Source organism: Canis lupus, chromosome 21 (assembly GCF_048164855.1).
Source record: "Canis lupus baileyi chromosome 21, mCanLup2.hap1, whole genome shotgun sequence".
NCBI classification, from domain to species: domain Eukaryota; kingdom Metazoa; phylum Chordata; class Mammalia; order Carnivora; family Canidae; genus Canis; species Canis lupus.
Window position 1 is genome coordinate 465771 of NC_132858.1, and position 22071 is coordinate 487841.

The 22071-nt window shown below is 57.2% G+C and overlaps 2 protein-coding genes across 6 annotated transcripts; one reads left to right on the forward strand and one right to left on the reverse strand.

Moving 5' to 3' along the window:
* The first annotated feature begins 930 nt into the window (after nucleotides 1-930).
* TMEM132A (transmembrane protein 132A) lies at nucleotides 931-13249 on the forward strand. Of its 5 annotated transcripts, none has more exons than XM_072789311.1 (12): nucleotides 966-1090; nucleotides 2754-2880; nucleotides 3146-3360; nucleotides 3590-3808; nucleotides 4540-4871; nucleotides 6189-6338; nucleotides 7385-7583; nucleotides 7682-7825; nucleotides 9829-10031; nucleotides 10703-10976; nucleotides 11365-11556; nucleotides 11984-13249. In XM_072789311.1, the coding sequence occupies exons 2-12, from the start codon at nucleotides 2874-2876 to the stop codon at nucleotides 13007-13009; spliced, it is 2961 nt and encodes a 986-aa protein (XP_072645412.1). In that variant the 5' UTR covers nucleotides 966-1090; nucleotides 2754-2873; the 3' UTR covers nucleotides 13010-13249. The 5 variants fall into 5 exon arrangements, with proteins under 5 accessions (XP_072645408.1, XP_072645410.1, XP_072645413.1 ...); XM_072789310.1 differs by lacking the exon at nucleotides 966-1090 and adding an exon at nucleotides 1574-1930; XM_072789307.1 differs by lacking the exon at nucleotides 2754-2880 and having other exon boundaries at nucleotides 931-1090.
* Nucleotides 13167-21967, reverse strand: SLC15A3 (solute carrier family 15 member 3). The gene is given in 11 exon segments (XM_072789313.1): nucleotides 13167-13406; nucleotides 13409-13468; nucleotides 13930-14063; nucleotides 14065-14080; nucleotides 15451-15564; nucleotides 15567-15602; nucleotides 16989-17160; nucleotides 17874-17984; nucleotides 19423-19439; nucleotides 19442-19569; nucleotides 21655-21967. Coding segments are annotated over 11 exon segments (1170 nt in total). The 5' UTR covers nucleotides 21942-21967; the 3' UTR covers nucleotides 13167-13311.
* Between the last annotated feature and the right edge of the window lie 104 nt (nucleotides 21968-22071).

Sequence of the window (22071 nt, forward strand, 5' to 3'; positions counted from 1 at the left end):
AACAGTGTGTATGTGAGGGAGGGCAAGGGAGGTGCCCCTTGCTCCGTGTATGTAAGAGTACGAACGGCTGCTTGCAGACAGCCACGTTTCCCTGCCCGCCGCCTTTGCTCACTACGCGGGAATTCCCTGCACTGTGGTTCTCAGCCTGGCCTGTAGCTGGATCAGCTGTTGGGTAGAGGGGCCCAGGTATTTGGGGTTTGTTTGTTTGTTTGTTTTTTTCTTTGTTTTTAAATTGCCACAGAAATGTTACGGTGCAGCCAAGTGCCCTGGCCTGGACTCCTTCTGACTGCCTGGTAGGCAGGGCCGGCCCAGGAGACCAGGACCTGGGTGGCAGAACCTCCGGTGGGGAGCAGAGGGGCCTCGCCCCTCCTTGGCTGGCGGGCCTCTCCCAGGCTGTGGCTGGGCCTGAAGCTCAGGTTGTCTGCGCCTGAGACCTTCCTCCACGGGAGCGGCCGGGACTCTCAGGGCGGGCCCCGATGATTGTCCCCGGGCCGCTTTCTGCCCCTTTCTGCCCCGGGGGCTCAGGTCCGCAGATCCCGCAGGTCCCGACGTCGGGCGCCTTTACAGGTGCGTTGTCTGTGGGGCGGGCGTGAGGCGGAGGAGGGGGCCGCTGACTGCGGGGCCGGGGCCGGAGCTTGCGGGGGGGAGCGGAAGGCCTCGGGTCCCTCGGTGGGGCGGGTCCCTCGGTGGGGCGGGTCCCTCGGTGGGGCGGGTCCCGGCCCGGGCCTGGAGAGCCGAAGGGCGCTAGGACCCGGCGGGCGAGGGGCAGCCCGCGTGCCGCGCTCGCTCCCTCCCCCTCCCCCTCCTCCTCCTCCTCCTCCTCCTCCTCCCGCTCCGGCTCCGGCTCCGGCTCCGGCTCGAGCTCCATTGTCTGGAGCTGCGGCCCCGGGCGGCGGCGGCGGCGGCGGCGGCGGCGGCGGAGCGGGAGATGCCGGGCGGGCGGGGGCCACCGGAGCCGCCCGCCTAGTCCCCGCCCTCCGCGGGAGGATGTGCGCCGGGATGGGGCGCGCGGGGGCGGCTCCCCGGGGGCCCCGCGGCCCCTGGCCCTGCCTCCTGCTGGCGCTGGCCCTGGCCCTGGACGTCGAGAGAGGTCAGCGGGGGGGGGGGGGGGGCGGCCCGGGGGGGTCCCCGACTGCGCCCCGAGGCCCGAGGTCTCCGCCCTGGGTCCCGGCTCTGCTCCCCGGTTGCTTCCCTCGCGAGGAGCCCCGCAGCCCTAAGGGACCCAGGACCGGCCGGCCCGGGCTCGGCACCGGCCCCCGCGCCTGCCGCGAGCTCCCGCCCCCGCCCCAAGGAGCCACCGGACCCCAGAGGCCCCGGGGACGGCCCCGTCGGCGCCTCCCTGAGTCCGGGCGCGCATCACCGGAGGACGGGGCCGCGGCTCCGCTGTGCCGGGGCGGGGGTCAGAGCACCTCGGTGGGGCGCGCTGCTCGGAGGGTGACCCCCAGGCCGGGGCCGGATCGTGAGGCCCCTGCGAGCCTCGCCCCCCCCGCGAGAGCGGAGTCCGGCCCGGGCGTCCCGTAACTCTCCGGGCGGCAGAGAACAGGAGGAGGACGGCAGGTCGGGGCGGACGCGGGCAGCCTCTCAGGCACAAGCTCCCCGGTGGGGGGTCTCGGAGGGGGTGGAAACCATCAAGCCCCCCAGCCCAGGGCAGGGCAGAGAAGGCGCTGTCCGCAGGGCCGCGCTCAGCCACCTGCTCCCTCCCCAGGGGACCCAGCAGGAGCCCTAATAACCTCTCCTAGGGAGACACGAGGGAGGCCTTGTCACATCCATTATTCAGTGGCCATAACCTCTCCCCTGGACAGCGCTCCACACTTTCCAGAGCCCTCCCTTGTTCGCAGTTGTCACTGAATGCTCAGTCTACAGGTGAAGAGAATCCACAGGTGAAGATGTCAAATGACCGATCCAAGCTACATTGAGGCAGAATTAAGATGTAAACGCAGCCCTCCGGGCTCCCAGAACATCCTCTCTAGGGAGAGCTGCCCAGCTTGGGGATTCAGGAACGATTACGAGAAACCTCTGTCCCTAGACAGGAAGACAGCTAATTCAGATGAGGCAACCAGGGTCGTGGTGGGAGGGCAAGCAATCAAGAAGGGCTTCCTTAAGGAGGCAACGTGACCTAAGGGATGGAAGAGAGACCCACAGTCCAGGGACTGAAACCGGAAGTGCTCACCCTTGCAGAGGGCATAGGATGGAGAAGCAGGGTACCCCCTCTGTGTGTAGTGCCTGATGCCTGACTCCCAGCTCCAGCTCTCTCCAGCCGAGGGATCCTGGCAAGCCCCTTAACCTCAGCCTCATCTTCCACATCCATAAAATGGATTTAATAGCAATAGAGCCTAGTTCTCAGAGCTATTACATAAACTGAAGAGTTAATGTATGTAAAATGTCTTAAATAGTAGTCTGCATGTAGTCAGTGTCCAAAAGTGTCTATTCTTATTGGGGCTAACTAGTCATAACTTGGTACAAACCAAATACGGTCATAGGGGTCCTTTGCCCTTCTACTCATTAACTATTTTGACCCTCTCCCCAAGCTCACGGTCGCCCCACCCCCACCCCAACCCTAGTCCCACTCTTGCACTCTGGTACCCAGTTGGGATGGAAAAGAAGGGAGCACATTTAGGAAGCTGTAGTTGCCATGGTGATGATGAAGGGGACAGGAGGGTGGATGCCCTGGCAAGTCTGGCCAAGGATTCAGGGACAGAGAAAGGGTCTCTGCTTCTACCAAGCTCACCTTGCCACCATCTTTTACTACACAGACCCTGCCTGGGAAGAACTGTGCCCCACAAATGCCTTGATATCAGAAGCAAGTATGTAGAGGACAGGAATGGGGAAGAGATGTTGAGAAGGTTCTCCTCAAGGGAGGAAGGCCTGAGTCTATGGAAGGTAGAAGGAATGGTTTGGAAGCTGGCATCCAGTCCCGAATGTACACTCAAATCCTGGCCCTGTCCCGTGCTACCTATGGGAGGCTCTTTGAGCCCCACTTTCCCCATCTGTGAAATGAGACCACTTCCCCTACATCCTGGGGGGGATGGGACATTTATAATTCCTTTCCTCCACTGCCCACCACCACGGTGCCCTGGGCTGGAGCCTGGTGCAGCCCCAGTCAGCTCTGGAGCTGTCACCATCTCTATCCCTTCTCCTTCTTCAGTGGACTGTGACCAGGACCCCTTGAACACCATCTACCTGCCTGCAACCCTGGAGCTCCTTGATGCCCCTGAGCACTTCCGTGTGCAGCAAGTGGGCCATTATCCACCTGCCAACTCCTCTCTGGGCTCCCGATCTGAGACCTTTCTGCTCCTGCAGCCATGGCCCAGGGTCCAGCCTCTTCTCCGGGCCTCCTACCCACCCTTTGCCACTCAGCAGGTAAGGAGAGGGCACCAGAGACTGACTCCGAGGCTAATAGGATTCAGAGCTGTGGTCTGCTGTGTGCGGCTCAAGGGTCTTCCCCACCCCCAGCTGCACTCTGCGTATTCCAGAGACATGTAAATGCTCTCTCCTGCCACACTGGGACCGGAAGCCTGGCATCCCATCTCTCCGGATCTTGCTTCCCCCCCAGCCCCCTGGTTTGTTGAGCACCCCCTTCTCCCTCCAGGTGGTCCCTCCACGGGTTACTGAGCCCCACCAACGGCCAGTGCCGTGGGATGTGCGGGCTGTGTCGGTGGAAGCGGCCGTGACTCCAGCAGAGCCCCATGCCCGAGTCCTCTTCCACCTCAAAGGGCAGGATTGGCCTCCAGGGCCTGGCAGCCTGCCCTGCGCCTGGCTCCATGCCACACATCCTGCAGGCACTGCTCACCAAGCCTGCCACTTCCAGGTGAGTGGGCAGGCCCTACCTAGTCTGGCTCTACCTGCTATGCCAGCCAGAGGGCAGTCCTAGGGCAGGGAAGAAAGGGCTCACCACTCCCGGGTGGTTTAGGAGTCCCAGACAAGCGGACTGCATTCCTGTTCTGTTGACTTACGTGGGGACCCTTGGAAAGGGTTCTTTAGGGTCCTTTCAGGAAGTTAGTCTGTTGCATACAACTTCAGGCAAGTAACTTAATTTTTGTGGGACTTGGCTTCCCTATCTGTAAAATGGGGTAATAATAATTCCTATCTCCTATGGAGCTGGAATAAAGAACAAATGAAACGGCTGCAAAGAGCTTTTGGCACAATGCTAGTACCTGGCCCAGAGTAAGCACTCGGTGAGTGTTTGCATTATTGTTAGTATTACTTTTATAATTGCAGCTTGCACTGTTTGGGAATCTACCAGGGAGAGATATTTTGGAGGCTTTGGGAATCTTCAAAGCCTGAGGCATAGGGTGGTCCTGGGGCCTGGTGAGGGGGAGGCATTAGGATTGAGATTGTTGGCAAGAAGAGAAGCGCGGCTTTTGGACGAGTTCGGGGACCTCGCCCCAGTCACATCACTCACTAGTTGTGTCATCTGGGAAATGTCCCTGGCCCATGCTGGGCCTGCCTTCCACGGGCCCCTCCAGCTCTGCATTTCCTGCCATGGGTGTTGGAACCCCCTCCCCCACCATGTCAACCATGGCCGTTGTGTGTTTGCAGCCCTCCCTAGGCGCCTGTGTGGTGGAGCTGGAGTTTCCCTCCCACTGGTTCTCCCAGGGCTCCACTACACGGGCCGAGCTGGCCTACACGCTGGAGCCCGCAGCTGAGGGCCCTGGGGGCTGCGGCCCCAGCCAGGAGGAGGACCCCAGGGAGCAAGCCCTTCCAGTGGGTGGTGTGGAGCTGCGCCCAGCGGACCCCCCACAGTACCAAGAGGTGCCCCTGGATGAGGCGGTGACCCTGCGGGTCCCTGATGTGCCTGTGCGGCCAGGCCAGCTCTTCAGTGCCACCCTCCTGCTTCGGCACAACTTCACAGCCAGCATCCTGACCCTGCGGTGAGTCCAGAGCTCCTGGCATGGGTTGGAGGCAGGGACCTCTGCAGAAAGACTGAGCAGGTACCTTACTGGAGTCCTTGATCTCTGCTGATATGGGCCCACCAAACCCTCTCTGGGCCAAGAACCGTGACTGTCCTGGCAGCAGGCAAGCCCCAGCAGTGGGCACAGCCCTGAACTTGGCATCAGATGTTGGAAGCTCCCCTTCCCCCGACACCTCCTGGAGACGCCTGTCCTATGAGGCCGATGCTGCCTGCTTCACAGGGCAGCCATGAGGCTCCAGGGAGGGAAGACTGGAAAGTGCAATGCCTGGGGGTGGTTAATGCTCTGATGCCCCAGGATGGGTGTCTGCCCCAATCACATTCATCTACAAGCTCTCCCGTCCGCCGCCTTGCTGCATGTCCTCACCTTTGGACAGAGCCCACCCCTCCCCACAGGAAAGTCTCTCTTTTTTGCGTCCCTCCCTGCAGAGGGTTCTCCCACAGTAGCCCCCAACCCAGTTCCACAGACAAGAATTTTCAGAGTGTCACTTGCCTCTCCCACATTTGGATTAATGTGTGTCCTGTTCCTGTGGATCTCTCAGGTACCTGTCCTGTCCCCCTGTCTCTTACACCTTCTCATGCCCCCTCGCACACTCACTAGATCTTTCCCAGATGTTTAAAACATGCCTGGCCCTGTGTCTCTACTCTGGAGCTACAGAGATGAGCAAGGCCTGGTCCCCATCTGGCGTGAAGGGGCCCCAGCAACAGGGAAGGGAGCCAGGTGGCACGCACTGGGGGTGCACCTATGCTCTGGTGGCCATATGAGGTGCAGTGGGGGCCTGGGTTAGGGCTGAGGGAAGTGGGAAACTCATCTTGCCACAGGAGAAGCTTTCTAGAGGAAATAGTATTTGAGCTGCTGGAGGCTTGAAGAAGGAGCAGAGGAAGAAAGGAAGGGCAGGCTGGGCTGTCGTGAGCAAAGACTCAGAGACATAAATGAGTTGTGTGTCCAGGAAAGAACTTTCTCGGTGTCACCGAAGCAGAGTAACAGATGGAAGTCACAGCCCAGGATGAAACTAGACCAGATCCTGGAGGGCCCAGATGCTGGGATGCGATGAGACCTGACCCTGGGAGCGGCAGGTCTCTTGAGTCGAGGAGGGCTGCAGTGCAATGAGTGCATTGCCCTGAGTTGCAATGGAGTCCTTCTGGATCAGAGGATTGTGAGCAGATGAGTTGGGGAGGCCAGGCAGCAGGCCAATGCCTTTGGTCCCTTGCGTCCCTACTTACTCAGTCCATAGCTCAGCACCCACCCTGACACATGGGGCCTGGGTCCTCTCTCCAGGATCAAGGTGAAGAAGGGGCTGCATGTGACAGCTGCCCGCCCAGTCCAGCCCAGCCTCTGGACTGCCAAGCTGGACCGCTTCAAGGGCTCCAAGCACCACACAACCCTCATCATCTGCCACCGTGCTGGCAACACAGGGCTGGACTCCAGGTGGGCATCTCCCTCCCCAGGGCGAGGTGGGGGGGCAGTGATGGGGGACGGAGGAAGGAGTGAGCAGATTTCTGCGGCCCAAGGGAAGGGGGCCACTGGGCTGCCCCCATGCTCCCACATGAGGGAGCACAGAGGACTCCTTCCAGGATGCAGTGCAGAGCAGATACTCATTCATCCAGCTACTATTTATCCATCCCCAGGTGCACACCAAGTTCAGTGAGTGTCCATGAGTCTCATTCCAGGTGACACAAGCCTATCCTGGCTACTCCAGTTACAGCCCTTGCAGCCACTTCCCTGCTCCCACAATCACCAAATGGGTCCCTTTTTCTGGGCCATTAGTATTTCAAAGACAGCCCAGCTGCAGTTAACATTTATGAACTCCTATTCATGCTCTGAGCCTGGGCCAAGGCCACGAGCTTGGTAGCTTCTGTTTGAACCCTAGTTCTGACACTGGGATGAATAGCCATGAGCAAGCCAGTTAACCTCCGCTACATCCCCCCCCCAAAAAAAACAAATACACCCCTGACCGGAGCCTGTTTCCTCACCTGTAAAGTAGGGATAATAATGCATCCCTTAGGGTTTTTGAAAATAAAATACTATATAGCAAGCATCCAGCCAGTGCTTGATCAAAGGGACCTGTGAGGGTTAGTATTCAGGAGGTTGAGTGCCAGTCCTGGGGTTTTGAAGTGACTCTTCCTCCTTGGAAGAGGAGGATGACCATGGAAGGCAGAATTCTGCATGGAAGGGGAGTAAGAAGTCAGGAGAACCAGCAGGCTTTCCAGGAGGGTGGTGAAGTGGCTGCGTGCACCTTCTAGAAGCCACAAATATATGAGCTTGAGCTCTGGAGCCAGGATACTTGAGTTCAATCCCAGCCCTGCCACTTTTCTCTGTGACTTTGGGCAGGTTATAGAAGTTCATACCTCAATTTTCTCCCCTGTTAATTGGGGGTTGTCATAGGACTTGTCTCATGAATATAGCCAGCGCTTCCAACTGTGCCTGGCCGCTAGCAAGCACTCAGTCTCTCTCTCTGTCTCTCTCCTGGCCAGCAGCCCTCCTGAACTCTCTGAGTTCCTGTGGGTGGACTTTCTGGTGGAGAATGGCACTAGTGGGGGTGTGGCAGTCACTCGCCCTGTCACATGGCAGCTGGAATATGCAGGCCAGGCCCCCGAAGCAGAAAAGGACAAAATGGTGTGGGAGATCCTGGTGTCAGAGCGGGATGTAAGAGCCCTTGTCCCACTGGCCAAGGTAAGGAGTCCTCCCCCCACCCCCCCAGCCTATGGCTGGCCAGGCCTGGGGCCAAGTGAGGCAATGGGCTTGGGGCTGAGCTCTTCCTGCACCTGCAGGCCGAGGAGCTGGTGAACACAGCTCCACTGACCGGAGAGCCGAGGCACGTGCCCATACGCCTGGTCACCGTGGACAATGGGGGGGCCCTGGTGGAGGTGACAGAGCACATTGGCTGTGAGTCGACCAACACACAGGTGCTGCAGGTGAGTGGCATGTGTGCCAACTCCAGGCAAGTGTGCACTTGTGTGCAGAGCGATGCACATCCTTCCTCACTCTTGTACCCAAGAGAGCAGCTTCTGGACACCAGAAGCCTCGTGGGGGGAACCACAGATTCAACTTCTTTTGTTCCCACCTCCTCTCTCCAACATCAGTTGGGAAGGAGCTCTGTCACTCCAGCAGCCCCGGCTTAGGCCCTCCTGCGTTTGTTACTGTAATGAAAGAAATGAACTGATGTGGGAAAGTTAAGAGTATGCCCACATACCTTGGGGGCACGTGACTGGCTTAGTCAGTAGGGCATGTGATCCGTGATCTCAGGGTCGGGAGTTCAAGCCACACATTGGACATAGAGCTAGAGCTTACTTTAAAAAGGGAGGGGGACCCTGGGTGGCCCAGTTGGTTAAGCGTCTGCCTTTGGCTCGGGTCGTGATCGCAGGGTCCTGGGATCAAACCCCAAGTCAGGCTCCCTGCTGAGCAGAGAGACTGTTTCTCTTTCTCTCTCTCTGCCCCTCCCCCCTTGTGTGTGTGCTCTCTCTCTCTCAAATAAGTAAGTAAAATCTTTAAAAAAAAAAAAAACACGTATGTTGGAACCAACAAATTTTAGTTTGAAACCCATCTTTGTTATCTGTGATCGTGGACAAGTCTCCTTACCTCTGAGCCTCAGTATTAGAGGTGAGTCTAATATATTAGACTGTTACAAGAATTAAAGGCATCCAGGGGCACCTGGGTAGCTCAGTCAGTTAAGCATCCACCTCTTGATTTTGGCTCATGTCATGATCTCAGGGTTGTGAGATGGAGCCCCACATCCAGCACCCCGCTGGGCATGAAGCCTGCTTGAGATTCTCCCTCCCCTTCTGCCCCTCCCCCACTCCCTCCCATTCCTTTTTTTTTTTTTGAATTTTTTTAAAATGTTTATTTATTTATGATAGTCACAGAGAGAGAGAGAGAGAGAGAGGCAGAGACACAGGCAGAGGGAGAAGCAGGCTCCATGCACCGGGAGCCCGACGTGGGATTCGATCCCGGGTCTCCAGGATCGCGCCCTGGGCCAAAGGCAGGCGCTAAACCGCTGCGCCACCCAGGGATCCCCCTCCCATTCTTTAAAAAAAAAAAAAAAAAAAAAAAAAGAATTAAAAGCACCCTAAGACACTCTACCAGCAGAGAGGCAGGAGCTGAAACAATGACAACTTTTAAGAGTAATACAATGTAATACATGATGCTAAAAATAATGATAATTATTAGAGCCTCATAATGATCCTGAGATTTAAAAAAAAGGGGGGGGGGCGGGCAGCTTTCTCCATTTTGAAATTCTAAAAGGGGACGCCTAAATCTTGGCTGCCTGACTGGAAAAGGTGTCTTGCTACTTATGATGGCACTTTGTCCCTATGTGAGTGATTCCTTCCTGAGGGTTCTTGGGGGTTGGGAGGTAGGAGATAGGTCTGTCTTGCCTCCGCCCACCTTCCTGTAGTTGGTAGCCAGGTGGCTCCAGAATGAAAGTCAGAGGCCAGCACTAATGAGCCAAATGTGTGGGTTCGAACTCTCCACTACCAGAACAAAGATTTTGCATGCAAATAGCCAGTTTCCTCAGCTGAGCTCCAGGTGAACCTGGGGAATGGCTGGTTCCTCCAGAATGGATCTTGGATGCATTTTTTAAAAAGATTTTATTTATTTGAGAAAGAGAGAGCACGAGTGTGGGGGGGGGCGGGGAATGTGGAGGGAAGAGGCGCAGAAGGAGAGGGAGAAGCAGACCCCTTGCTGATCAGGGAGCCACAGAGGACTGGATCCCAGGACCCTGAGACCATAACCTGAGCCAAAGGCAGATGCTTAACCAACTGAGCCACGCAGGTGCCCCTTGATGAAATCTTAATCTTGAGACATGCCAGTAGAGTGCAGAATGAATTTCAGCCCTGCCCCTTATGGTAAGGGCTTAGGGCAGCCCCCTCTGTTCCATACCTGTCTTCCCAGGCTTAGCCCAGCTCCTGCCCTCCCATAGGTGTCCGAGACCTGTGATGCTGTGTTTGTGTCTGGCAAGGAGAGCCGGGGTGCCCAAGGGGTGCAGGTGGACTTCTGGTGGCGCCGTCTGAGGGCCTCGCTGCAGATGACAGTGTGGGCCCCGTTGCTGCCCCTGCGCATTGAGCTGACCGACACCACCCTGGAGCAGGTCCGGGGCTGGAGGGTCCCTGGCCCCACTGAAGGGTGAGTGGAGACCTTGATGAAGTTGCTCTGGGACCTGAGAGATAGTGCACGGAGCTTGGCCATGGGCTTGAGCGGGGGTCTAACTGCCCAGTTGCCTCTGGTTCCTCCTGCTCACCTGCCTGTCACCACCCAGCTTATGGCCACTTTATGCCACTTTATTTGTAGTCTTGATTTCCGCACTCCCTTTCCCCCTTCCATGCTGCGCTTCCCTGTAGTGCGGATCACTTTCTAGTTACTGTATAGCCCGATTCATCTTGTTTGTGGTATGGCCACCACCTTCATTCTCCTCCATAAGAATGTAAGACCTTGAAGGTGAGGGCCTTTTGTCTCTTACGTTCACTGCTGTGTTCTTCCAGCCTTATATCAAGAGAGGCCCACCAGAGTACATGGGTGAGGTGGCCTCAGGAATCTGAGCCAGGCCTTCCAGATAGTGAGCACCCTGAGATCTCCCTACCTCCCCAGGACCCAAGAATTCAGATTAGGAACGAGGGGAGGGTGAGAGCAGCTTGATGGACAGGCATAGGCACCAGTTAGGAATGGGCCGCGGTGCCAGGCCAGCAGGTGGAGGTGCAACCGTACTTGCAGAGTTTGAAGACTGTACACCCCTCGCTGAGCTGGGGGTCCCTCAGGGGCGGGGCCCAGAGCTGACGCTCTTCCCCACCTCCCCCAAGGATGCCAGAGCCTGAGGCTGCTGCTGAGGAGGCTGAGAGGCGCCCCCGCAGCTGCCGCCTGCAGTACCAGCGCGCCGGCGTGCGCTTCCTTGTCCCCTTTGCGGCTCACCCACTGGACGGTGGCCGCCGCCTCACCCACCTGCTCGGCCCTGACTGGCTGCTGGATGTGACCCACCTCGTGGCACCTCACGCACGTGTACAAGACCCACGCGTAGCCTCGCTGGAGGGCGGCCGCATCCTGGTGGGCCGGGAACCCGGCGTCACCTCCATCGAGGTGAGCAGACCCCCCCCCCTCCCCCAGAGAAGGGCGTAGGTGGCACCCCCCAGAATGTTCATGCGCAGGGATGAGGAGTGTCAGAACGGGCCCAGAGTGTACCCGGGCACGTGTGAGCCCAGTGGGATTGGGTAGGAAGAGGGTGGCCTGTGTAATGGGGGACATCCTCACAGCGTGAAGGGCTGCTTCACAGCAGCATCCCTCACAGCATGGGGGAACCAGGTCTTGAGAGAGAGATGGTATTGGGGTCCAGGTATGAATGTATAGGGCATATGGGATGCAAAGGGTGGGGGAAAGCAGTGTGTCCAGATGATGGGGATGAGAGGGGAGAGGCTGTGCACTTGCTCTCCCCCTTGCCCCACAACTTGCAGCTCCCTTTCACCCTCAGGTGCGTTCCCCGCTGTCTGACTCCATTTTGGGGGAGCAGGCATTGGCCGTGACGGATGACAAGGTCTCGGTGCTGGAGCTGCAGGTGCAGCCGGTGATGGGCATCTCACTGGCCCTGAGCCGGGGTACTGCCCACCCTGGGGAGGTCACAGCCACGTGCTGGGCACAGTCAGCCTTTCCCGCCCCAAAGCAGGTGACAGCTTGGGGATGAGGGGAGTGAGGTCAACATCTCCAGATGGGGGCTAATGACAGGGGGCTGGGAGGCACCTGGACCCCTCCCCTTAGGGTTTTCAGAATGAGGACTGACTGTCCTGTGAGGTAGTGAGCTCTCTGCGGCTGGAGATGATCAAGCAGTGACTGGCTGGAGTGTGGCAGTGGGAGGTTGGTTAGATGGCTCTGAGGACCCTCCCGATGACTCAGACCCCAGGGCTGAGTGGCAACCAGGTGATTGACACACATCCCCTCTCTCCCTGTGTTTTGTCCATCCGCCTGTGTTTGTTTTTTCTCTGATCTCTCCTCTTCCTCCTCTTCCTCCGTGTGGCCTGTCTCTGTGGGAGTGGTCTCTGTGTGCATGCGTGCGTGCCCTCGCATGTCTCTGCCTGTGTCCGTGTGCCCCACAGGAGGTGGCCCTCTCCCTTTGGCTGTCCTTCTCTGACCACACCCTGGTCCCCGCTGAGCTCTACAACCAACATGACCTGGGACTGTCTGTCTCCGCCGAGGAGCCTGGTGCTATCCTGCCAGCCAAGGACCAGGGTGCCCAGCTTGGGGTGGTGGTGAGTGGGGCAGGTGCCGAGGGGCTGCCCCTGCACGTGGCTCTCCACCCACCTGAGCCCTGCCGCCGGGGCCGCCACCGGGTCCCCCTGGCCTCTGGCACCGCCTGGCTAGGGCTTCCCCCTGCTCCCACCCCGCCCCCCGCCCTCCCATCTAGCCCTGCCCGGGGCCCACCAGCCACGGAGGCCAGCGTGGGTGGTAAACAGTGGGAGGCAGGGGGTGTTGGGGGCAGTGGGGTTGTGAAGGGCAAGTTTGAGCGGGCAGAGGCAGAGGCCAGAGAGGAGGAGGAAGAGGAAGAGGAGGAGGAGATGGTCCCGGCCCCTCAGCGGGTCACCGACCTAGAGCTGGGCATGTACGCTCTGCTGGGCATCTTCTGCCTGGCCATCCTCATCTTCCTGGTCAACGGTGTGGTCTTCGTGCTGCGCTACCAGCGCAAGGAGCCTCCCGACGGTGCCACTGACCCTGCCTCCCCCCAGCCCCACAACTGGGTCTGGCTGGGTACAGACCAGGAGGAACTAAGCCGCCAGCTGGATCGGCAGTCCCCAGGCCTGCCCCAGGGGGAGGGGGGCTGCCCCTGTGAGAGTGGGGGAGGAGGGGAGGCCTTGACTGTGGCCCAGGCACCTGGCGGGGGCACCAGTAGCTCCTCAAGCACCCTGGCCCGGAAGGAAGCGGGGGGACGGCGGAAACGTGTCGAGTTTGTGACGTTTGCGCCAGCTCCCCTGGCTGAGCTATCTCAGGAGTCCGTAGGGGCCCCGGCCGTGCAGTCCATCCTGGTGGCAGGTGAGGAGGACATCCGCTGGGTATGTGAGGACATGGGACTGAAGGACCCCGAGGAGCTGCGCAGCTACATGGAGAGGATCCGGGGCAGCTCCTGACCCCTCCCCGGCCTGCCTGGTCCAGCACTGTCAGCCACCAGCCCGGGCAGCCTCCTGCTCCCCCCTGGTGCTTGCTGATCCAAGTCCCCTGCCTGGTCTCTCAAAAGGACGCCCACTCAGGCCCCCTCTGCCCTGCGCCCCCCATCATGGACCATGCTCGTGAGGAAGGGCTTACGCCCCTTATTTATGAGAACCATTTCATCGTGACGTTGGGTACAGAATAAACTCAAGGAACCCCCACCTGGGACTGCTGCTGCCTGTGTCCTGGGAGAGAAGCGAGGGGGCGTCGGGGGTGGCGGTGTTCAGCCCCTATCCCTGCTGGGACAGCTTTGGGAGGCCGGGCTCTGAGCTACCCTCTCATAGCGACCGGCAATCCAGATAAGCAGGAGGGCTGTGGCGCCTGAATACTGGCCAGCAGAAAGAAGTAAAGGTCCATCCGGCAATTGTTGATATTCCCCGGGGAAAGGAGGGGTTGGCATTCAGGTCGGGCACGGCTCCCCTGGGACTGGCAGCTGAAGCAGTGTGGGCAGTGGGTGGGCAGGCAGCCCTCTCACACCTGGTGGTCCACAGTGTTTCCTGTGGCGTCTGCAATTCCTTGTTGGCTGTTCTTTCAGGGGTTTAAAATACAAATACCACAGAGGAAGGTGATCCTAGGCCACAATGACTGACTTCCAGAAGTGGGAAGGAGCCTTGGAGGTCTGCTAAGTTCACGGATTCCTTTTTGACAGTTACGGACACTGAGGCCCAAGGCAGGGAGGCCACGCTGTGGACAACTGGCCAGGTTTGGGCTAGAACCTGGCTCTCCTGAGTCCAGCCTGTGTTTTACTCTGCCTGGCATCAGAGCACTTGGTAGTTGCCACCCACTTTCCAAGCCCCCCCCCCCCATGTCCCAATCCCAGGGAGGGCTCCACACTCACCAGAGTCCTTGGGGCAGTACAGCCATCCCCGGGGCAGTGACAGTAGTGCCACGAGGCTGGAGCCCAGCAGTGAGCCCACCCCCGACAGGCAGAAGAAGATGCCCATGATGGCACTCTGCATGGAGCGCGGAGCCTCTGTAAGCAAACTCCAGGCCTGCAGAGGGAGGGGGAAAACCCAAGCGGCTGATGCAGGAGCAGAGATGAGGCTCAGGGCCTCCGGCCATACTCACCAAGCCTCCACCCTGGCCTCCCCTGTATGGCTGCCCACCCATGGCTAGGATGACACCTGCGTACCAGTGACCCCTTGCCTCTGCCCTGCTCATCTGTTCCCCTGGCTGGACACGTCCACCTGGATGCCCCTGCATGGTTTTGTCTCCTCCTGGGTCTCCCATTTCAGGGACAGCACCTCCCTCTCCCCTACCCTCTCTGCCCGCCTTCAACATCCTCCCCAAATCCTTTTGACCCAACCTCAGAAATCTCACTGTCTGCCCTCCTCTCTGTTCCCACTGCCCTGGGCCAAAGCACAGTCCTGATCACTTACTGCCCAGCCTCTGCAAGTACCTGCAAACCCCCCTGCCTCCCTTCTTCCTGCTCACACAGCCAGATGGGTCTGTCTAAAAGATTGGGATCCTTTCCCTGCCAAAATCCCCCTGGGGTGGAGGGCTGCGGGGCGGTGGCAGCTATTGCCCTCAGGAACGACTTCAACACCCAGGCTTGGCCCTACACCTCCCCAGCCTTGCACACACTCCCCACAAGCCTTAGCTCTTCACTTCCGCCTGTGGCATCCTTCCTACCTGCGGAGTTCCACCTTCCCTGCCTACCAGCCTCCTCCCCACCTCGTCCCAGGGGCTTTCCCTACACTGTCCAGTCACTTCTACAGCCCTCCACTGAGTTTACTGTCCGTGTGATGGTCTCCACAATTCCGAGCAAGTCCCACTAGAGCCCAGCCCTGGGCCTGTGGCTGAGTAGCTTCTGCTACTTGGCTGAGTGAAGAGCCCACCTGCGCTCCACAGCTCTGGCTCGCAGGCCGGCGGGGGCGACAAACATACTGCACTATTACAACACAGTGACCCGTGTGCTGTGATAGATGTGAATAAAAGGAGCTAGAAGGACCCCCTGTGACCAGGGGGCTTGGAGAGGGCTGTATGGAGGAGCTGGCATTTAGGCTCAGCAGTGAAGGGGAAATACTTTATTTATTTTAAGTAAAGTAAGTTTACTTTGAATCCGAGGCATCGGGAACAGCAACGCACAGACATGGGGAATGAGGCACATGGTGCCAGGGACTATGTGGGAGGTTGCCAAGGAGCGTCTTCATCCTTCCAAATCTCCAGTGCCTACCACAGTGCCTGGCACAGACCAGGAGCTAGTAAGTATCCACTGGGTGAATGCAGCCGCACTCAGAAAACCTGGCCTTCCTCTACTCCTGCAAACTCCAGAAGCTGTGCCCATGAGACTTTTTGACTTGGAGGCAGCTCCAGGCAGAGCCCATCACTGGTGCAAGAACAGGGGAGGGGCCCGGGGTACCTGGGATACTGGCAAAAATCTCACTGATCCCAATGAGCAGGTACTGAGGGATCTGCCACCAGATGGACAGTGGTGCCGCATAGTACACATCCTTCCCGATCTGCTGGGACACTGGTTGCGATGGATGTACTGTAGACGCTCCATCTCCAGGCCTCCTGGTGGGGGAAACAGGTGCACCATAAATAGCCAGGCCCCCGGTCCTCAGCTTAGCCCGCAGCAAAGCTCGGCACGTGGTGGGTATTCCCTAGGCCAGTGGTGACCGACTGAACAGCAGGAAAGGAGAACTCTGGCAAACGCCTTGATTTTTGCCTCGGCTGCTAGGAAGCTCAGAATGAGGCTTTGGCACTCAAGAATAGGAACAACTGGTATTAACTGAGAGCCTGTTATGTGCTGGGCATTTAATATGCATTCTTGCAAATGAAGAAAGAAATTTAGAGTAAGTAATCAGCCCCGAGTCACACGAGCTGATGAGTATTTGGGGCTGGATTTCCACCTCTTTGTGCCCCATTTCCTTCATATCACGTGACTTCTCTCCTGCAGCATCAAGGAGGGTTTCTAACCTGACCTCCAAGTTTTAGGAGGTCATTGTTAGAAGACAGCTGTGCCGTAGTGGCATGAACACTGCATGTGGTGCAAGGTCACTTAGGTTCCAATCCTGGCCCTGCCACTGGTTAGTGGTGACCTTGGGCAGATCACTTAACCTCTCTAAGAACCAGTGCTCTTATGCAAGAAGCGAGAATAAAAATCCCAGAGTTGTGAGGATGAAATAGGACAACGTACCTTAAAGCCCGGAGCTGAAAAAGAACCTGGTTTGGTTTTCGTTCCTTGCAACACAATACTGGGCTTTGAGCTTTGATTTCCCTGCCTCCTCCTTGTGATCCAGGCACAGTGCTGGATGTCTCACAGCTTTGCCTTTTTTTGAATCCTCACAACACTCCTGCTAGACCACATTCCACGAGGGCAGAACCCAGGTCCTGCACGGGGGCTGCATGAATGACTACGGCCATTGTAAAGACAGAGCACAAAGATGCTAAGTAACTTCAGGAGTGAAAGGGACAGAGGTTTGTGTCGTGGCATGAAAGGCTTCTTTACCAGAGCCTCTTTGTAGTAAATGGCTTCAAATCCTTTTGAACGAGAAGGAAGAGAGTAAAACGATAAATTCTTTTCTTTAAGTGGCTGAGTGTCTGAAAAATTCATTTAACCCATTTACTGGGTGTCCATGCATAGTTTCATAGCAGTGAATGAAAAAGAAAAAAAAAGAAAAACCAGTCTTCAGGGAGCTTACATCCCACTGGGGAAAATCTTTCTCCCTCTCTTGTCCTGAGCTCCCTCATCTGTCAAGATGAGGAGAGGCCGGGGACCAGAGGAGGAAGATCCCCTTCAGCTCACACCCTCTGGGAAGCCAAGACTGGCACCCACGGCAGGAGGGTGGATGTGGCCCAGACCCACGGCTCCAACACCTGCCAAAGTGGAGCCAACCTCCCCCAACTGCAGACAAAGGCCAGCCTCCCTCCCTGCGTCCCTCCACTTGGGCCCACACACCTGCCACAGGACAGAGGCAAAACCGAAGAACATGCCCAGTGCCATCTTCTGCAGGGCTGAGGGAAGCAGCTTGTGCCGCAGCAGTAAAGGGTCGAGCAAGTGGTCCTTCATGGGCACCAGGATCAGCACCACCACGACATTGGCCAGGAGGAGCCAGGCTTCCGGGATCTGAACAAGAGGGGGCCAAGCAAGACAGGCTAGCAGAGCAGAAGGAGCTGTGGGCTGGAGTTGGGAGCGCTGGCCTCCAGACCGTCCTTGGGTGACCCAGGGTCAGCCCTCTCCCCTCTCTGGAATGCACACTCCTCAGCTGGGTTAAATCGGGGATGGGATTAAATCAGAGGTGGCAAATGGTTTCCTCTGGCTTCTATCAGTTGGTAATGGCTGCTGCGAACATTCTCAGGCTCAGCATGAAAACATGGTCAGGATTGATTCGTGATGTCTGCCCCAGGCAAGGAATGAAGGTATGGTGGCAAATGTAATTTCTCTGCCAGCTCTGAGGATCTTTGATGTTAGGAGTCTTTGAAACACCATGGAACTGGTTTGGAAAGTCCTGGTGGAAGGCAGACATCTGGGGATCCAGGGGCCCCGGAGAGTGTGGGAACTCAAGGTAGAACTGGGATGTGGGTGCACCTCTCTGAGAGTCTGTGGGATGAAGACAGGGTGGTGAGACCTGCCTCAGAGCAGCGGTGGGTGGGAGCAAAGCTGCCCCATCTTAGCAGGATGCCTGGGCTGGGGCACAAGTTTCCCCATCCTGCAGGTGCTTTTCCTGTTTCCTGATGATCCCCTGCTCCTGGGCATGAAAACAGCTTAATTTCTTTCTGTTTTGAGAGGACACGCCCAGCAAGGCCCATCACGGGGGCTGAATGCATACCCGGTCTCACCTTGTAGCCGCTACCCTGGGCTCCCAGAGCTATGGAGCTATCGGCAGGGAGGTCTGGGAAAATGTTTGGGATGCGGAGATGAAGACCTTGCAGGACATACGTAGACTGCATCTGCCAAGAGAGATGGAGCCATGGCTGGAACAGAGCTGGCCACCTCACCTGCGAGGAGAGGTGAGGCCGCAAGCTCCGAGATGGGCGTTCTTCAGAAGGAGCACAGGGCAGCTGGGCAGCTGTCCCCAATCCCAGCCTCGGGGAGATGTGACCTGCCTACCCTGCTTCCTCCTCAGGAGCCAGGCTCAGTCAGGGAGCTTCCTTCGCTCTGTTCCCAGGCCCGTGAGCTGTGTGTGCAGCCTTATCCCAGAGCCTAGGCACAGCTGTCATGACTCACATTTTGGTGTCTCCAAGGCCTGACACAGAGGAAGTGTGGATAAATGTTTGTTGACATGGGGAAGATAATGACACGGCTGTCCCCATGGGGAGCTCTCATTTGACACTGAGGCCAAGCTTCATCCCACAGGCGGACGTGGCACAGACACTGGGTAGACATCAACCCACCAGCATGGCTCTGGGCTCAGCTGCAGGGGCAAGCTCCAAGGGGCCCAGTTTCACATCACATATCACCCCTGTAGTATTCTAAAATGCAGGGGATCCAGAACAATCCCACACGAGGGTCTGGGGCAGGGGAGGGCACTCGGGCTGCTCAGGACAACAGCTATTGACCAACTGGTACATAAGTACATCAGTATTCTGACAACCAGTATGACTGAGAATCAGCCATGGACACAGACAGACCCCCTCCCCATGCCTCTGTCCTGTCTCCTCTATGCCACCCCCAAGAAGCAGGCTGGCCTTGCATAACCCCCATCTTGTGTGACTCAAAACAAGCTTCCTCTTGAAGGGGTATGGAAGGCAAAGACTTTGTCATGGGGGGGTTAGAAGTTGGAGTCAGGTCACAGCCACCCCCCCCCCACACACACACACACATCGCACTAACCTTCCCGGTAAGAAATGGTGGGGAACAGTGGCTCTCAGACCTGGCTGAGTACCAGTATCCCCTGAGAAGTTTATTTTCCTAGAGACTTCCCCCAACAATTCTCTTTTCAGTACTCTGGGGTGGGACACAGAATCTGCTTTAAAAGCTTGCAGGTGGTTCTGAGACACAGACCCGGGGGGAATCACTGCTACAAAGAATTCAATGCCCCGAGGTGGCCCCTAACTGGCTGTGGGGCACAGGGTAACTCTGGGCCTCAGTTGCCACATCAGAGGATCTGAATGCTCTAGAGCTATTAGAACCCCTAAGCTCCCTGTTTTATACATGAGGCTCAGACAGATGGGATCACATTGGAGTCCCTGGGCCTCAAATTTGTCTCCAGGGTTCCTCATGCTATTAATTACTGGGATGGCTTTGTGTCAGGCCCCAGGTAGCACCAGGTCACTCTGTGAACACCTGTTCCCATTTCCACGTGCTTTGGGCTTCTATGGTGAGAGCTTAGCCCCATCCGGGGACTGGGGAGCCACTGTCCTCAGAGCTAAAGGGCAGGGTGCTCACCTGGAAGTACACCATCCGTAAGGCACCAGGGTCACCATGACGGGCAAGATCTTCACCAGCACCTGGAAGTTGGCAATGTCCTCTTGGGGGGAAGGGCCAGGCTGGGGAGACCTCTGGTCAGGCAGCAGTTGGGCGCCTTGAGGGTCCCTGTGGGGCCATGGGGGCAGCAGATAAAACAGCAGCCATCGCCACCACCATGACCACCATTATCCCCTATTTAGTCTTGCTCCTCTATCACCGGTGACCACAGCCATCATCTCTGAAATGACCCATCTCCTCCCTCCACCAGAAGCTTCCCTTCTCCATCATCACCATCGTCACCTCAGCCAGCATCCTCGCCTTCCTTGTCGTTAGTGAAGCGACTGTCCCCCAAAGCCAGCCTCCCACTGACTGTCCATTACACTCCCTCACTATCTCCTCCTTTCTTCAAGACCCCTCCCAGCCAAGAGCCGTGTGCTGTGGTCCCCGGGGAAAGCAGACCAGAGACTGTGGTGAGCGGAGTCTTCGGGAATTTTTGGCTTCACAGCATCAGTGTGCTGCGGAGAGCAGGGAAGTCCCAGTCTAAGCCTGACTCAGAGAGAGACAGGGATAGAGAGAGAGGCCAGCCCGGATCTGGTATACCCCAATGCACCCTCACTCCCTGTCTCCAAGTCCATCTTCCTGAACAGGCATTATTATAGCCCTCTCCCTGCCTGACGAGGATGGAGGCAGTGGAGAGGTAGGGGTGCAGGGGAAATGTTAAGGAAACAGGATAGATCAACCACTGCTATGACCTCCCCCCGCCTTTGCCCTTTGTCTTGACATTTTTCTAGTTTCTAATCCATTCTTGCTCAAGAGTCTTGCCTCATCCTTTGAGATGCCGAAGGGGATAACACCAGTGTGGTCATTTCCAAAGATGGCCACTATCAGCGTCTCCCCTCCTAGGGTGGGATGTCACTCCTCCACTAACAGGCCATCTGTTCCCCTGCCCTGGAATCTGGGCTGGCCTTGTGGCTGTGCTGACCAACGGAACAAGCAGAAGTGATGGCTCGGTCTTGCAACCCAGACTCCTTACTGTGAGGAGCTCCAGCTACAGGCGTGTGGCCACATGAAGGGGGACCCCAGGTGCCTTTGTTGGACTGCCAGCCACATAAGTGAGCCGTCTTGGATGCTCTAATCCCTTCAGGCCCCCAGATGACTGTAGCCCCCCACCCCCATGACATCACAAGAAGCGGAACAACTACCTGGCTGAGCCCAGTCACCCACAGCATCATGAGAGGTAATAAAATGTGATTGCTTAGGTAACTGAGTTCCAGGATGGTTTGTTGGGCTGAGCTGGATCATTAAAACAAACCCCCACCACAATGCACCAGCTTAGACAAACATGTCCTGTCCTTTTTCCATCTAGATCCTACTGATAGGATCTGTAACAGGCTCCAAGGTCTGGAGACATGTTTGCTTAGCAAAGTGGTCAATTAACTTCAGGAAGGACAGGGGCAAAAGGAAGCTGGTGTGTGTGTGAAGGACTGTTCTGAACCTTCCTCCCTGGGATGCCAGCTAACGGAGGAGGAGCAAGTTTGGCTGATTTCTTAGACATTCTTTTTTTTTTTTTTTTTTTAAGATTTTATTTATTTATTTACTTGAGAGAGTGCGTGAGAGAGAGAGGGCACACGCGCACAAGCAGGGGGGAGGGGCAAAGGGAGAGGGAGAAGCAGGCTTCCTGTTGAGCAGGATCCCAGTGTGGGGCTCCATTCCAGGACCCGGAGATCATGACCTGAGCCGCAGGCAGACACTTAACCGACTGAGCCACCCAGGTGCCCTCTTAGATTTTCTTACACTTGCTACCCTTGTGGTGTTGAATTACTCATGTTATATCCCAACAGCCTTCCCTGGTACCATCGTCTCCATCATCAGCCAGTCCTACTGCCTTTGTCAACCACTGCTGAATTATCTTCACCGTGGCTGCTGATGAACACCTCCCCCTCTACCTCGATCATCACTGTCAAGACCGTGCACAACCAGCCTTATACTCTCTTGAGTTAGTCCGTGGGCAGGACCACCACCACCACCTTGAGCTCCATCACCAGCCAAGGTCACAGCGGGGCAGCTCTGGCCCTTGCACAGCAGGTTGTCATAAAAGGCTACCATGGGAGCTGACCCAGAACATTCTTCCAAGAGGACTGCACCTCCCCAGGAGAAGCACAGCACGTCTCCAGGCTCCATGGCCCCCGTCACCAAGAGCGCCCTTCTTACCTGACAGAGTGTCGGTGCCGCAGGTGGGGACAGCAGCTTTGGAAAGCGAGTTTCAGCATAGAGGACACTTGGCTGCCTGTAGGGGGCTTGGTGATGAAGATGGGGGTGGCGAAGAGGAAGATGAAGAAGGCCAGGTCCACGCAGCCCATGGTGATACTGTAGCCCATGGCACCCACGTTGATGCTCCAGTAAAGCCAGTTGAAGAAGCAGCGGCTGGCGTGGCGGCCAAGATCCATCACTTGCTGGGCAGGGGTGAGAGTAAGGGAGGCCCAGGGGCACCCTGCCATGATGTACCTGCCCTCCTTTTCCCACAGAGATACTTCCTGAGTCAGTGGGTGGACATTCCAGCATTTTCCTGGTCCCTGATCACTAAATAGACACAGTAAATAAATACTGGTTGATTGAATAAAGAAACCT

Bases quoted from the DNA above. Each gene is read 5' to 3' on its own strand.
- TMEM132A (XM_072789307.1), top strand. From the start codon at position 988: ATGTGCGCCGGGATGGGGCGCGCGGGGGCGGCTCCCCGGGGGCCCCGC. The intron at 4,872-6,188 runs GTGAGTCCAGAG...TCCTCTCTCCAG, and splicing joins GCCAGCATCCTGACCCTGCG to GATCAAGGTGAAGAAGGGGC. The intron at 7,826-9,828 runs GTGAGTGGCATG...GCCCTCCCATAG, and splicing joins CCAACACACAGGTGCTGCAG to GTGTCCGAGACCTGTGATGC.